The sequence below is a fragment of the Muscardinus avellanarius genome, assembly GCF_963383645.1.
Source record: "Muscardinus avellanarius genome assembly, chromosome: 1".
NCBI lineage: Eukaryota > Metazoa > Chordata > Mammalia > Rodentia > Gliridae > Muscardinus > Muscardinus avellanarius.
The window spans coordinates 34,577,848-34,589,864 of NC_137786.1; the positions used below are offsets into that span (position 1 = coordinate 34,577,848).

The 12,017-nt window shown below is 36.7% G+C and overlaps 1 protein-coding gene across 2 annotated transcripts in view; it reads right to left on the minus strand.

Moving 5' to 3' along the window:
• Positions 1-12,017, minus strand: part of FYB1 (FYN binding protein 1) — a gene marked incomplete at its 3' end in the record, with an annotated part of 107,822 nt that overhangs the window by 40,973 nt on the left and 54,832 nt on the right. For both annotated transcript variants that reach the window (XM_080705231.1, XM_080705230.1), the window contains exon 3: positions 1,890-1,936. In XM_080705231.1, coding sequence (XP_080561357.1) covers positions 1,890-1,936 — 47 coding nt within the window. The remainder of the gene's footprint in view (positions 1-1,889; positions 1,937-12,017) is intronic.

The following is a 12,017-nucleotide window of genomic DNA, read 5'->3' on the forward strand; positions in this document are numbered from 1 at the left end:
TGAGGCTCTTAGCAACTTAGTGAGACCCTGTTTCCAAATAAAGTATAAAATAGGTCTTGGAGTATAGCCCAAAGGTAGAAAAGCCCCTGGATTCCACCTTCAGTACCACACACAAAAAACAAAACAAAACAAAACAAGAAGTTCATACGTTCGACTTACTTGATTTTAGGGATTTTCTCTCATGTAGCAAACAAATCAAGTTAATTAGATTTAAAAAAATATTTTACTGCTCAAAAATGTAGTGTTATACCAATTATCCCAGATACCAAGACATAATATAATATCAAGAGGAATAATATAATAATTTTAAGAGCAATTTAATAAGTACAGTATAGTGTTGGTAAAAGAACAGAAAAGGAGGCCAGATAATAGACCATAGAGCCAGTGACACATACAGAATTACATATATAGACTCATATAATACAGCTATATATGTATATGTATATATATATATATATATTTGGTGTTATATATATATATATATATATATATATATATATATATATATCCAAATACACACATATAGAGTTTATATAGTATAATGGTGGCCCTATAAACTAATGAGAAAGGGATGTACTGTTTAGCAAAACTGCCTACATATATACTATAAGAACAAAATAGTTCATTTAGTATAATGGTGACAATATAAATTAATGAGAAAAGGATGCATTGTTTAACAAAACTGCCGACATATGAGGCAAAAAATCCAGATTTCTACTAAGTTCTCAAAGGGAGTCTGCAAAGAGGTCAAAGACCTGAATACAAGTGATAAGGCTCATGGAAAAAAAGGGAGAACAGTTATATTTCCTAGAAAGAAAAGATTTCTTAAGCAAAGCTTAAAATAAATAAATTGTAAAGAAAAAATTAATGAATGTGATTATAACAAAATTTAAGTTCAAGGAAGGACAGCATGAAATAAATTAATAAACAACTGATAAAATGGGAGATGTTTGCAGTGTTTGAAATTGACATGGGATTAATACCTGAAATACAAAGGAATTCCTGAAAGTCAACCAGGGAAAGATGCAAGCCCAAAGGATGGAGATGGGATTGGTCGAAGGATTAAAAACTGGCAACTTACAAAAGAGAAAATCACAAAGATAAATCATCAAATGAAGTATTTAAACTCAAGAGTAAGAATGATAAGTATAAATACTAATATGTATTAAAATATTTATGTTAAAAGAGATGTAATTTTATACATATAAGACTGGGAAAACACTGGGCATCTTAATGATTTAATGTACTGGAAAAGGCACCTTTGTGTGGAATCTTTGTTCCTGTTGATTAGAATGTAGACAGGTGCATCATTTTTGAGGGTATTCCTGACCTACTCAGTCAAAATAAGTATTCCGTAGCTTCTGACCAGCTATTCCGCTGCTGGGTATATATTTCACAGAAAGTCTCTCAGAGGTCCATGTGAGTACCAGAAGATGTGCCATAGTGTTATCTATAGTAACAGGAGGCATTAAAATGAGGATGCATCCCACAGAGTACTGCATAGTATTTAACAACAACAGAGTAAGCAAAATATGGTGTCAAGGATGGGCCCAGAACACATTGTATGCTGAGTATTAAAAAAAAAAACAACAACCTGTAACACACTGTTTATTTAAACTAAATATATGTGCATGTACCACATAAGAGAATATGTATGAACAGACAGATACACGTTAAATACATTAGAATATTTTTTATGGTAAGAGAAGAAAGGGAGTGAGTTATAAGAATACAAAGAAATAAATAAGTCAAAGAACAGAGGTCTTGCTTGGACCGGTGATGGCATCCGCACATCAAAGACACTAGGAGAACGATTGATTCAAACTTCTGTAATTAAATAAAAATAACATAGTGCATTTATTAAACACTATACTGCTTTTTCTCCTTACCATCAGAGTGCATGCCACCATCTTGATTTTCTTCATTTACAGGATTTCTGAAAGCAAAAAGAAGAAAAAGTGAAAATAGAACAGGTGCTTACTTAAGCTGAAAAAGAAAAAAAAATACTGTTGGCATTAATCTTTTCTCTTTAATTTTTGTTCTGGTTTAAAACTTCCGATATCACTAGAATGAAATTTAGTCTTATTTTTATGCTGCTACCGTGGCAAAAAAAAAAAAAAAAAAAAAAAAAGAGCCGGGTGTGGTGGTGCATGCTTGTAATCCCAGTACTTCGGAGGCTGAGACAGGAGGATCAGGGTTCGCGGACAGCCTCAGCTACTTAGTAAGGCCCTCTGCAACTTAGTGAGACCCCGTTTCAAAATAAAGAATAACAATATTGGGCTGGGGGTTTAGCCAGAGGTAGAATGCCCCTGGATTCAATCCCCAGCGTCTCCCCCCAACACAAAGCAAAACATAGCTGGGCATGCCGGTGCATGCTTGTAATCCTAGCATTTGGGAGGCAGAGACGGGAGGATTGTGGTTCGAGGACAGACTCAACTACTTAGTGAGACCCTTTGCAACTCAGTGAGACCCTGTTTCAAAAAATAAAAAGACTCGCCAGGCATGGTGGCGCACGCTTGTAATCCCTGTGCTTGGGAGGCTGAGACAGGAGGATCGCACAGGTTCGAAGCCAGCCTCAACTACTTAGTGATGCTCTCAGCAATTTAGTGAGACCCTGTTTCCAAATAAAATATAAAAAAAGGTCTGGGAGTATAGCCCGGAGGTAGGAAGCCTCTGGGTTCCACCCCCAGTGCCACCAAAAAAAAAAAAAAAAAAAAAAAAAGACTAAGACTAAAAACTAGGGCTAGATGTATAGCTCAGAATGCCCCTGGGTTCCATCCATAGTACCAAAAAACAAAAGAAGAATTAAGAAGCTTGTGTGCATTTGGGGTGGATTTGGGAAGTCATGTTTTCCACTAAACCTGTAGTAAATCAATTGTTTAACTCTGGGATTCTGAAGGTATTTCATAGGTTCCATGGCATATGCACCAAATGGAATTGGTCTTAATCCCAACTCCTTTCTCTTCTCTAGGTTTATATCTGTCTTTCCTCCCATACTCTTTGGCTTAGACTTCAAGGTGCTTCCTCTGAATTGCTTAACCACAACAAAGTCTAGGCTATGGGTAAATACAGTATTCATGAACATTTTGAATTTTTTAACATAGTACAAGGAATTTTGTTGATTGCTTTTTCTATAATGCAGTTTATGTTTCTTTTCCCTCTGAATGCCCTATAGATTGGTAAATGGATGTGGAGGTGACTTGACCAAGTTTAGTTCTAATTTTATATTATTGTGCTATTTTGTTTGGGGGTAAGATTCATTTCTAGATTATGGTATATTCTTTTACTGGAAGCTCATAATATCTACTTGACTCTTCTTTATTGGATGTGAGACACCTCTGGTGCTCAAGACCTAAAATCCTTACTTTTCAACTAAAGTTTTAAAAGTTGAAATTACCATTTTAAAACTGAATAGCCTCTCATTTTTCTGCTTCCATTAGAAATACATCCTGGCGTACTTAATGTCTCTCTGGCCACTACTCCACAATTTCCTTTGTGTTTTTTTTTTTAACTTCCCCTCCTAGTGATGATGTTCCTTTACCTGTGTGTTCTGTTCTTGACTCTTCTTTTTTTCTCCCCCACTCTGCAGTTATCCCTGAATGATTTCATATACTCCCATGGCTTCTCCTCTTATCTCAGTGTTGGTAACCTTCTTGTTGAAATCTCTGGCCCTCTTACACTCTCTGGTCTCTTGTCTGAATTTCAGACTATTTTGATGGTCTCACACAGTTCTGTATCAACATCTCAGAAACAGGTTCTCTTTTCTTTGCCAACCCAAACCTGTTCTCCCTGGTAGTTTTTACATCTTGGTGTATGGCACCACATTCACATATCCACACACGCACATAACAAAGTAATCCTCCAGTTCTGTCATTTTCCGTATTTCATATCTCTTATACTTCATTTAACTCTTCTATCTCTCACTTTTCTCCTGATAGATGCAAGAACAGGATCACATCATTTCTAGCTATGTCCTACACTAGCCAATCTGGCCAGTCTTCTAATGATCAGCTCCACCTCTCTCCACCTGACAGTCCCTTCTCTAACTTTTGCTATAATCTTTCTAAAACAAATGAAAACACGATCATATTACTCTCAAGATGAATACTCAAAGCACTCTGAGAATGAGAAAAGAGTCTTGGGTCCAAGAGAGAGACACTATTTGCAAAACAAACCCAATTTGAAGAGTGTGTGCTAGCAATGTCTCCTGAGCATAAAAAGGGCTCTGTGGACATATTTGTGGCTTATGAAGAATTTTTATTTTAACTTAAACATTTTTCCATGGGTTTTATTTATTTATTTTTGGAACACTGGAGATACACAGGCAGGGTGTGGAAATGATATAAGAAAAATGAGCACCTTGTGTTTACATGGCTTGGAGTCTGTCCTGCTCCCCAATAGGGTGTATTTCAACACTTCCATGGAGGTCTCTTATCCTTAAAGTTTCCATTTATGGCCCTTTTTCAAATTCACTGAGCTTTCGTTTGATTTTTGATCATGATAAAACACACACATCGATATTAACCATTATAACTATTTTAAGGTGTGCAATTCAGTGTCATCCTGTACATTCACAATGTTGTGTAACTATTCCACCACAAGTTCCAAAATTTTTTTTTTTGTACTGGGGATAGAACTCAGGGGCATTTTATCTCTGAGCTACATCCCCAGCCCTATATTTTAGTCTTTATATTTTTTGAAACAGGGTCTCATTGAGTTATGAAGGGCCTCGCTAAGTAGCTGAGGATGTTTGCAAACCCAGATCCTCTGGTCTATTCCAAGTGTGCGCCACCATGCCCAGCCCTCTGTTATTTTAATTGGAGCATTGTAGTCATGCATCTTAATGGGGTGTAAGATGGTAGAGGCACGAATACACACATCACTCATTTAGCCCTTCCCCAGTTCCCACCCTCGCCTCCCTTGACTCCTTCTCATGTTTGGCTTAGTGATTATTTTGATATGTTTGTGAATGTACAGCATGCGCATTAGGGAATTTCCCTCTTCGCCCCTTCTATCTTCTGCAGGTCACCTTTTTTTATTCATTTATAGTATCTCCTTCATTGTCTAGAGTCCCTACTAGGACCCATTTTATCCCTAGCTTCTGCATATTAGGGAGAACATCTAATTGTTTACTTTTTTATTGACACAATATTTGTGCATATTCATGTAGTACAATAAAATAATCTGATACTTGCATGAAACATTTCATGATTAAGTCACAGTAATTACCATTTCTATTTTCTCAAATATTAATCATTTCTATGTGTTGGGAACCTTGAAACCCTTTATTTCTAGATATTTTGAAATATATCATAGATCGTTGTGGACTATAGTTACTTTATTATGCTATGACCACCAAAACAAACTTCTCCTATCTGCCCAGTTTGGGGTGTGATCCAGGAAGAATTGCCATGGACATACATGTCTCAGTCTCTACCTGAGATATAGTCTTTTTTAATTGAAAATTAAATTTATATTTGCTCAGCTATCTATTTAAGTAACTATAAAGGCCCAGTTAATCAATGTATTAAATTTGTCCTGAGAAAACATTTTATTCACTTAATTTGCTTTTATAGTTCATGGAAAACTTGGAATTTAGTATAGAAATGATGGGATAGACTAAACTCATCATAATTTTTTGTGGAATGTTTTATTTTATTTTTTTTTGTGTGTGTGGTACTGGGGGTGGAACCCAGGAGCTTTTTCTACCTCCGGGCTATACTCCCAGACCTATTTTTTTAAATATGTACTTTATTTGGAAACAGGGTCTCACTAAGTTTCTGAGAGCTTCACTGAGTAGCTGAGGCTGACTTCGAACCTGTGTGATCCTCCTTGTCTCAGCCTCCCAAGCACTGGGATTACAAGCATGCGCCACCACGCCCGGCTGTGGAATGTTTTATAAATATTGAAATACTATATATAAATAAATCTCTTAAATATTTGTAATATTTAAGACTTGTTATATGAGAGAATATTCAATTTAAAAACTGTGATTTAGCTGGGCTTGGTGGCACATGCTTGTAATCCCCGTGCTTGGGAGGCGGAGACAGGAGGATAGTGCAGGTTCGAAGCCAGCCATGCTGGCTTAAGAGACCCTGTTTCCAAATAAAAAAGTATAAAAATATAGGTCTAGGAGGCAGAAGGGTTTCCAGGAACCCCAGTACCACCAAAAAACAAAACAAAACGAAAACAAAAACAAAACTGTGATTTAAACTTTTTAAATTTTATTTGAGAAGTAAGGATTTTATTTTTTAAATTTTATTTATTTATTTTTTGCGGGTCTGGGGATGGAACCCGGGGTCATTCGACCTCTGAGCTATACCCCTGCCCCATTTTTCTTTATTTTGAAACCAGGTCTCACTGAATTGCAGAGGGCCTCACTAAGGCTGAGGCTGTCCGCGAACCACGATCCTCTGGTCTCAGCCTCCCAAATGCTGGGATTACAAGCGTGCACCACCAAGCCCGGCAGAAGAAGTAAGGATTTTAGATCTTAAGCATTAGTGGTTGCTCACATTTAATAAAGGAGAGTTAAGTGAATATTATGAGATTTTGATAAAAGAATATACCAAAATTTAGGAATGTGACTTACCCCAAAACAAAACAAAGCAATAATATAAAATTAGAACTAAACTTGATTAAGTCACCTCTACATCCATTTACCAATCTATAGGACATTCAGAGGAAAGAGAAACATAAACTGTATTATAGAAAAAGCAATCAACAAAATCTAGGCTACAGCTAAATATAGTATTTGTGAACAACTTGAATTCCTCAATGAAAAAATACAAGAAATAAAAAAAGGAGGTGGAAGATAAATCTGTATCTTACAGAGAATTATAAAGTATATAAGCCAACAAAGATGCATAGGCTTTGAATTCTTATTTTAACAAACTTAAAACACTCATACAATGTAAGAGGCAATTAAAAATTTGAACCCTAATTTGTTATTAATACAGTCTTTCTTGTAGAGATGGCTACTGGAATATTTGTGGATAAAATTATATAGTCAGCTGTGTTTGTACATACCTGTAATCCCAGGACCTAGGAGGCTGAGACAGGAGGATTGCAGGTTTGCAGCCAGCCTCAGCAACTTATTAATGCCCTCCACAACTTAGTGAGACCCTGTTTACAAATAAAACTAAAATAGGGCTGGGGACAGAGCTCAGATGTAGAATGGCACTGGGTTCAATCCTCAGTACCACACACAAAAAACAAATTAGATATTTGAATATTAATATGGATAATATCAATATTGAAATGCAAATATGATATATTAATAATGTAAAAACAAAGAAAGGTTAAGGTATAGATGAAAAAAGATTGAGCATATGTTTATAATTGCTGAAATTGAAGATTGGGATGTAGCTCAGTGATATCATGATGCCTTGGTTTTAATCTCTATAGTAATTGCTGAAGTTTGTGAAGGGGACATGAGCGCTCATTACAATATTGACTCTAGTTTTTATATGTTTTAAATTTTTAATAATAATTATACATTTAAAAAAGTATAAGAAGCCAGGTGTGGTGGTGCATGCTTGTAACCCCAGTACTTAAGAGGTTGAGACAGAAGGATCACAGGTTCTTGAGCAGCCTCAGCTACTTAGTGAGGCCCTACACAATTTAGTGAGATCCTGTTTAAAAAATAAATAATAAAAAATAGGATTGGGGGTATGACTGGTGTTGTGGTGCATGCTTGTAATCCCCATTCTTGGGAGGCGGAGACAGGAGGATCGCACAGGTTCGAAGCCATCTGTGCTGGCTTAAGAGACCCTGTTTCCAAATAAAAAAGTATAAAAATAGATGTGGGAGTGTAGCCTGAAGGTAGAAGGGTTTCCAGGAACTCCAGTAGTACCACCAAAAAACAAACAAACAAACAAAAAAAAATAGGGCTGGGGTATATCTCTGAGATAGAATGCCTCTGGGTTCAATCCCCAGTACCTCAAAAAAATGTATAAGAATAATTCAATTGCCAAAGCTATTATAATATTTAAGAGAACTGGATGTGGTTTAATTTAATAGATTTATGAGCCACAGAAAGTTTTAGCCTAGTGGGGTCATTAAACTTGCCCATTCAGTTGTTTGAAATGCTTAAAAAATGAAATTCAATATATTTTATTTATACATGCAATATGAAACATCAGAAGGAGTTTAATTAACTAAACTTATAAACAGAGCTATCGATTTGAAAATGTTTAGTCTGAACCACCTGATCTGTCCAATCATCAGAGATCCTCCTGAAAATAATTATTTAAATAAAAATTACTGGATATGTAAATAGATCAATAAGTTATGCAATATAAATGTAAGAAAAAAAATGTAAGTACTTACGATGAATTAGGTCTTTGCTTTATTATTCTTAATAAACATTGGCTAAAAAGATATAAATACTTTAGGTATCAAGAAATACTGATTCAGCCAGGCGTGGTGGAACACGCTTGTAATCCCAGCATTCGGGAGGCTGAGACCTGGAGGATCACGGTTCGCGGACAGCCTCAGCTACTTAGTGAGGCCCTCTGCAACTCAGTGAGACCCGGTTTCAAAATAAAGAATAAAAAATAGGGCAGCGGATTTAGCTCAGAGGTCAAATCCCCCTGGGTTCCATCCCCAAACCCGGAAAAAAAAAAAAAAAAAAAAGAAATACTGATTCTATAAAAAAAAAATCAATAGTCGTTTTCATAAAATACAAAGGTTCATACAATCAGCTCTGTTTTTTATGTTTTTTTTTCTCATATTTCCCCTCTTCTATCATTTCTCTTCTAGTAGTGTCTCGCTGGACACACTCTGTTTTTCTGTGTCTCCTTTTTCTGGACTAATCCTTCCTTCTAGTCATGCCCTCTGTGGCCTTTCTGTAAGCATTTCCTAAACACTGTCTCCCCTGCTCCCCGAGGCCCACTCATCACTGCTTCTACATGTCATCCATCCATCTTTTAGAGTAATTATCTTGTACTACTTTGAAATTATAATCCTCTCACTGCCAGACTATAAATCCCTGACAGAAAAGGATTGTCACTTTTCTCAGTTAATTTATTATTAAGATTGTAATTTTTAGAAAGCTATTAGAATAATTTCTGCCATGATAAGCCTTTGATTTTTTATGAATTAATAATGTGACATTAATAGCAAGAGAATAAACTAACTTTTATTACTAAAGTTAATTATTATCATTCGAGAAAAGATATTAAACCACTGGAATTATAGTTTACTTCTGAAAACACCTGATAAGTAACAAAAATACTTGTAAACGAAGGGTAATTGAATAGTACATATATATAAGTATGCTTGTACATTTATGCAAGGCATTTATTACCCATGCATAATGTGTGCTTGTATACATTAACTTATGGACCCAACGTTATTGCATATAAATCTTAATGTCATTTTATATAGGTCTGAATGTATGATCTGTGTAATATTTAAAAAATTCAATAAATATGAAGTAGTGATCACAATAGCAAAGATAGTGAAGAATAAAAGGGAAAAGAGACGAGGCTGAGAAATAGGTACACACATCCTGAATAAAGCCAGATCCAGCCGTCACCAATTGCTCAAAGGATTCCAGGCTTTGAGAAAGCTCTGCAGAGAGGTCAAGAGAAAAACAATGGAACTAGTCACAAACAGTCAGAGAAAACTGAGAGGGAGGAAGGAAAGGAGAAGAAAAGGAAGCTTATCAGTTGTGATAAGAAGTCTATTCAAGAAGGCCTGTCACTACAGTTGTTTGTTTTTATGCCACAGCATATGGAATCAAATAGGAAAGTGACGTTAATTTAGTATTATCACTGTCACTTTTAGAAAGCTCTCAGGACTCTATTTCCTGACATTTAAAGATATACCGCTGTTGCTATTTCTACATTATTTGCTATTCAAGAATTTAGTTTTTAATTACCAGGATTTTTGTTTGTTTGTTTTGTTATTTGTGGTACCAGAGATTGAACCCAGGGGCATTCTTTCTTTGAGCTACACCCCCAGCCCTATCTTATTTTTTTTTTACTTTGAAACAAACAGGTTCTCACTAGGTTGATGAAAGTCTCACTACTTTCTGAGGCCAAGAACCTGCGGTCTTCCTGTCTCAGCTTTCCAAGTGCTGGAATTACAGGTGTGCACCACCACGCCCGGCTGCATTTTTTGTTTTTGTTTTTTGGAAGAAAAAGGAAATCTAAGGGACACATGAAACTGTGATACTTGCCTTTATCGAGAATGAAATCCTGTGGCCTTTTCCCTGGGTTAAGTTCTATACTTAACCCATGAGGAATTTTTAAACCTATGACTTGCTTCAAAGATTTCCCCATGGAATTAGGTAAGACTATCTGGCAGTGGACACCTGATATGGAAAATCTCAAGTTCTGGAAAATTTGAAGCATTTCTAATGACTTCAAAGGTTATCTTGGTAAATTCTTATCTCCAAACAACCCCTTCAAATAAGTATAAATGACTTCAGGGGGAGAAGTATTTACTCTGCCTTTTCTAAAACTAGTCACTTTCCACTTTTTACTATTTCTGATGACCTCACTTCTGTCTCGTTGCTATTAATAACCATGTAATTTGTTTAATCATTGGTTCCGTTTTCATCCAAGAATTAGTTATGCTGCTAAAAATCATAATTCCTTTTAAAAAATGGTCCTGAGCAATGTGCCACATTAAAAGCTGTTCATTTCCACATTTCTAATGATAAATGTGATTTTGATCCATCACGAGTCTCCAAATGCCTGAGTAAGAGAGCAGAAGAAGTAATGGACTGTTTTCTGACCACTAGGTGGGGAAATAATACAATTTAAAATATGTATAACTGGCCTCACGGCTGAATTTTTGAAATTTGTGTGATTTCTGATTCTTACCTGCCTTCAGTCTTTTTACACTTTCATGGCTTCGTAACCCAAAGAGCTTCAGAAACAGGCAGCACAGGCTGCAGGTGATAAATAGGTGCCCTGTCTCCTGAAATTCCTCCTTTGATCCAGTTAGAGATTCCACTGTCCTCCCCTGGGAGAACTCCAGGCCTTATCAGTCATTTGTGTTTGGGGCGGCCAATCCCTCACTAGGTGGAAGCTGTTCCAGTCCTGGATTCCAGGAATTCTTTCCTCTCTCCCATTATCACCCCCCCCCCCCTTTACTGGATTTTTCCCACCCACATATAAACATATTGCTATTTCCATCTTAATTTTTTTTCTTGATCTCATGTCTGTGAACAGTTATTGTCCTCCCCACCTCCCCACTGTTTTTTTTTTTTTTTTTTTTTTTTTTTTTTTTTTTTTTTTAGTACTGGGAATTGAACTCAGGGGCATTCTACCTCTGAGCTACACCCTCAGCCCTTTTTATTTTGAAATGGTCTTGCTAAGTTGCCACAGCTGGCTTTGAACCAGCAACCCTCCTACCTCAGTGGATCCCAAGTCCTGGGATTGTAGCTGTCTATCCTGGCTCTCTTCCGTTCCTTTCTTCTCTTCTTTCTGAGCTACTTGGGTCAGGCTGGTGCTGACCGCCCACTGACCTCTCTCAGCAGCTCCTGCCCCACCTGCTCATGGCTCCTGTCAGGTGCTTCCTGTCCTTGGCTTCCAGGAAGCCTACTTCACTTGTTCTTTCTTTTTTATTCTCTTTGCCTCTCCTCCTTCTAGGCCTCCTGGAGTTGAGCGGTTTCTTTGTATACTCCTTCCTTGGTCATCTCAATCAGCCTTTAAGTGTGGGGTATGTTCTTAAGACTCTCAAATCTATTTTTAAGTCAAAACTTTCTCTGAAATACTCCACTTTTTATACCCAATCGCCTCCTCAACATTTTCACTGAGTACACCAGGCATGATGGTGCATGCCTATAACCCCAGGACTTGGGAGGCTGAGACAGGAGGACTGCAGGTTTACAGCCTCAGCTACTTAGGGAGACTCTGTTTCAAAATAAAACATAAAATAGGGCTGGGGGTATAGCTCAGAGGTAAAAATAAAAAATCCCCTGGGTTCAATCCCTTGGACCACAATATATATATATATATATATATTATTTATAAATCCATAATCTGGATACTTCTCACCTTTGC